At 38.9% G+C, this 5,097-nt stretch overlaps 1 protein-coding gene across 5 annotated transcripts in view; it reads left to right on the top strand.

Moving 5' to 3' along the window:
- Ralgps2 (Ral GEF with PH domain and SH3 binding motif 2) overlaps positions 1–5,097 on the top strand; it is a 136,565-nt gene that overhangs the window by 29,021 nt on the left and 102,447 nt on the right. For all 5 annotated transcript variants that reach the window (XR_003836002.1, XM_021173203.1, XM_021173192.1 and 2 more), the window contains exon 2: positions 2,275–2,414. Coding sequence is in view for 3 of the 5 variants with exons in the window: in XM_021173203.1 (XP_021028862.1) it covers positions 2,358–2,414 (57 nt within the window). In the remaining 2 variants the exon portion in view is untranslated. The remainder of the gene's footprint in view (positions 1–2,274; positions 2,415–5,097) is intronic.

The raw sequence follows: 5,097 nt of genomic DNA, 5'->3' as shown, positions 1-5,097 counted from the left end.
ACACACACACACACACACACACACACACACACACAGATTGAAAGCAAGCAAAAAAAAAAACCTTATTCAAGTGTATTGACGCTTATTTTTAGTCTGTATTACCTCTATTCAGTAAATAGTAATAAAATTTATATATCTAACATGTAGGTTAAAGATACAATCTTTTTTACAATTAAATAAAAATCTTTTTCTTAACACTAGGGGGCTCTCTAGATTTATGGATTCTTGTTCTATGTCACAGTGTAGGAAATCACTTGAAAACATTTTATTACAAAATGAGTGCTATTGCCAGAAAATATTAGATCACCTTAGGCTCTAGTAAGTTCTAGACCAGTCTGGTTTGCAGAGTAAGGTGCGGTTTCAAAACTACCCCCTTCTGTACCAGGAGTAAAGTTGAAAGCAGGTAAAGGAAACAAGATTGAATTGTATTAATGCATAATGCATTATAAAGCTGGGTTTTTAAATACTTACTTGTTTACGATTGGGTCTCACTGTGAAGCCGGGGCTGGCCTGGAACTTTCTGTGTAGCTTAGGCTGCTCTTGGGCTCCTAGGGTCCGGGTAACAGGTGTGGCTCACCGTACCCAGCACAAGCTGTTCTTTTAGAGAGCAAGCATCATCAGCCTCATCCTAGCAGTGGCCTGTGTGGTGCGATAGTGTGAGCTGGAAGGAAGTTTCGTGCTCTTTATTGCCATACTGACTCTGTAAATGGTTCCTAAATCCTATTAATTCAAATGTATTTAGTTTAGAAATTTAGCATGGCTTGAAAGTTGCTGTCAGCAGTTATCATTTTGGAGCTTTTGAAACCCCAGGAACATGTTTTGGTCTGTCTGAGGAACACTCACTCTTTCTGTGTAGGATTCTCATGACACTCACCAGATATACTCTGAGTGCCAGCAGTGTATTTAAACAGTTTTTGTCTTTTTTTCTTTATTTAGAAGACTATTACATTTAAACTTTATGTTCATTAAGTAGATAATGAAAACATCTGCACCCTCACTGCATTGCTACAGAGGCATATTTACCATATGCAAGTGCATCTTAGCTCAGTTTTCTTCAGCACAGCTCTGGGAAGTAGATACTCATTGTTGCACATTTTGTACATAAGGAGACAGTACAGAAAAGTTGACTTGTTGTGTTGGTATGCAGACTATAAGCAGTCTTGATTTCTTTGGGAGTTGGAGGGGAGTCTGTACTGGGAATTGAGCCTAGATCCTTAGACATACACATTCTACTACAGAGCTGGATCCCCAGCCTTCCCTCTCCCTCTAATAAGTTGTCTAGTCTGCCCTTGAGTTTGTGATCATCTTGCCTTAAGACCCCTGCCTAGCTGGGATTGCAGGCTTGCATCGCTAGGTCCAACAGAGCCTGAGCTTTGTAGAGAAAGGGTATAATAGACTTGGTAGAGTTTATACTTATTCTGTATGGTAAATAGTCTAGAATACCCAACTTACAGTTTCTTTTATGATAAAAATAGGTATTTAAATTTGGAAATGAACTTAAAGTCTGTTTTCCTGTTATTTTACGGAAAAGAAGAAATTATACTATGTTATTTAGGAAAGACAGTAAAATCAGTGAACACTGTGATTTTAAGGTAGAAAGGAAGAATGGTGTTAATGGAAAGAATGCCTGGCTAGCATCTTAGATGTCTTGAGTCACGGTTCTCTGTCCTCACCTGCCCGATGCTGCCCCAGAGGCTATTCTCTGTGCCAGGGAATAGCAGTGGCATTTTTTTTTGTCAGAGCGTGAGTACAGTATTTTCCCTTAACTCGTGTTTTCAGTGGGATAATGGATTGAGGGTATTCAACAAACCTTAATCCCTCCACACATATGGACACGTCTTGCATTGTTCTTTTGTACATGTCTTATATTTTTAAGTGTTAGTGGTGTCTTGGTAGGGGAATAATAAAGGCAAGTCTCTTCTGCATTGTTAACCTAGAGGTTGCATCTAAATCTGGGAAACTGAGCTGGGGGATGTATTACTTTGCCACATTTTAAATGCTTGTTATTTAGTTTAAACTAAAAATACTGTGCAGTCTAATTCTTTCCCTCACGGTATCACTTAGTGGGGAAAGTCATAGTTTTATTTCACCTATGAAGACTAATCGTAGCGAGTACTGGCACCATTGCAATCCTGATCCTTGGGACACAGTGACTTGGCTAAAATGAAGACCTCAGCACAATCACAGCCTCTCCCTAGTGCACCAGTGGCATGGTGGTTTTCTTGAACTTAGAAAGACACACATTTTAATTTCTTCTTTGTTTTTTTCCAACAGGAATGATGTATTTGTGGCCTTGGACATGAAGTAATCAGACCTCTGTTGCTGTTACTGTAGGCTCAGGGGCTGATGAGGAAAGCATGGACCTAATGAACGGGCAGGCAAGCAATGTTAATATCGCAGCCACTATTTCCGAGGTGAGATGTAACACCGTGTTGTAAAGTTTCTTACCTGTTTTCTAAATGTCTAAAGATTACGTTTGGTTACATTTTTACAATCAATGTGAGCAAAGGACTAGGCCACTTCTACAGCTTGTCTTCAACTACTCTTTCTTATTTATCAGACACAATAATAGATTTTATTGTTACGTCTTTGTACCTTGGTCATATTTGTTCCCCTCCCTCTTCACCCACTTGCTAGTTTCCTTCTCCTTACAAATAGTATTCTCAAATACTATTCTTCAGCTTTGAATACACACACACACACACACACACACACACACACACACACCTAGGTTCTCTGTATATGAGAAAGACATGCAGTGGGTTGTCTCTCCACCCATTGTACCTTCTCTTATGTTCTCCTCCCCCTAACTCCCTGTCTCTCTTGTTAAGGCAGGTTTCTCTGTGTAGAACTGGCTGTCCTGGAACTTGGTCTGTAGACCAGGCTGGTCTTGAACTCAAGATCCCCCTGCCTCTGCCTCCTGAGTGCTGGAATGAAAGGTGTGCACCACCACTGTCCAGCTCTCCCTTCTCTATAGATATCTTACCCTCTCACTTACTAGTCCCCCTTTGACTTTCATGTTGTATAAAATGTACATATGTATTTATATTTAAATAAGATTCTTTATAATCCAAGAAGAATATATAGCTTATTTTTCTGAGGACTATTATTTGTTTGTGTGTGGTGTTTGCATATTAGTGTACAAGCTCACATGCCTGGGTGTGTGCATGTGGAGGCTGGAACAGGTCATTGGGTGTCTTTTTCTGCCACCTTTTGCCTTATTGCCATGAGACAAGGCGGGCACTGGGTAGTCACACTTAGAACCTCATGCTTAGAGAGCAAGCTCCCTTACCCACAGAGCCATTTCTAAGGGTTTGTGCTTATTAATTTGTTTTGAAACAGAGTCTCACAGTATAACCTTGGCTGGCCTAGAAGTCACTTTGTAGACCGTGCTGACCTCAAACTCCCAGCAGTCTGCCTGTTTGAACCTCCCAAGTGCTAGGACTAAAGGAAATGAGCTATGTGCCTGACCTTTTGTTTTTTAAACTAAATTTTTATCATTCACGTGTTAATTGCATCATAGGTACCTTGGAGACCTTGGCTTTAACACTGTTGGAGAATATAACCACCGTTTGGAGAGCAATAGAAAGGGTTTGCATTGCTGATGTAGTTTAGAGTTTAAATGGACGTTAAGACCAAAGGAGGAAGTCAGTTCTTGCATTCATGTGTTGTGAATTTATTTTTTCCTCATCATTTTATTTTATTGCTTTGTATATAGATCTTAAGTACTTTGCTTAAAAATTATAGTATTTCCTACTCTTTTTAGTTTTTCTTACAGTGGTAGAGAAGAATACTGTTTAATTCCTCAATCCCCTGACTGTATTGATCTTTAATAGTCTTAACCAGCAAGCCTGACAACCCCTTTCCTGACATCTGTCAATAGCAGAACAGTTTCATAGCTTCCTGTGTAAAGATAGATTTTTGCTGTTGTTTTGTTTACTTGAGTGGCTTTGGGCACCACACTGTTCTGTCAGCCAGCAAACTCGAAATTATAAACTTACATGATACACTCACAGAAGTCATACCATCCCTGTTTTGCATAGTCTCTTCATTAGAAGCAAGTCATAGATCTTGCCCACACTGAAGGGGTGAAATTTGGTCAAAAAATGTTTTGTTTTACTTACAAATGCCACATCTTACGGAGCCCGGCTCACCTCAAGCCCAGTGTAGTCAAGGATCTCCCTGCCTCTTCTCTTCCAGTGCTTGGGTTATAGCCGTGCGCCTCCATGCCTGCCCTGAGTTTGCTGTTTGGTTTTTCCTGATTCAGTTAACTAAAATTTAGTAGTAATTAGTATTCTTTCATTTTAGGAGTTGTTATGAAGTGTGTGCATGCATGTGTGTATTCCTCATGAGTGCAAATTCCCTCGGAGGATAGAAGAGGGTGTCAGGTCACCAAACCATCTTCCCAGCCCTCCAGATTTTCTGTCTAGTGGACTTAATTCCCATTACTACTGTTTGAGATTTAACATTCTGTTGAGAGAATATCACTTCTGTTGATGTTTCATAAGCAGTTGGCGTTTCCCACTTCTGTTACAGCTTGCCTGAGTCAGATTTTACACATGGGATTTTTCCTTCTTCCTGTGTTTCCCTTTCTTCCACATAGAAAAGAAATTTCATCTTTAAGATATATTTTAAATACTGTATTTTTAACAAATCCTTTTTCTATAAACAGATGGGAGTTATTTTTGAAACTATAACTTAAAAAAACAACTCATTTTCTTGTATAAATTTGTTCATAGTTTTTCTTCCCTGAGACAGATTGTTTGTGTGTTTACTTGTTATATTAAAACCATATTTCTTAAATGTCTCATGTGTCTGTGGTTAGTGTATTTGTAACTGTGTATCCAGAGACACCTACTGTAATTCACTGGAAGCAGTGTGCAAATATCTATCAGATAAAACAGATCCTTTTATTTGCATAAAAATAGTTTCTTCTAAAAGTAAGTAAATTATGTTAGGCTTCAGGCTAATAAACTTTCTGTATGACAAGTGAGGACAACAAGGTCTATGTTTTAAATAGTTCTGCTGTGGTGAGACAGTGCAGTTAAAAACATGTATTCTCTACTTCAGCTTAAGCTTTAGATTTCTTTTTTTTTT

The sequence above is a fragment of the Mus caroli genome, chromosome 1, assembly GCF_900094665.2.
Source record: "Mus caroli chromosome 1, CAROLI_EIJ_v1.1, whole genome shotgun sequence".
NCBI lineage: Eukaryota > Metazoa > Chordata > Mammalia > Rodentia > Muridae > Mus > Mus caroli.
Note: the sequence above shows the minus strand (reverse complement) of the source record. Positions and strands in the feature narration are given on the sequence as shown.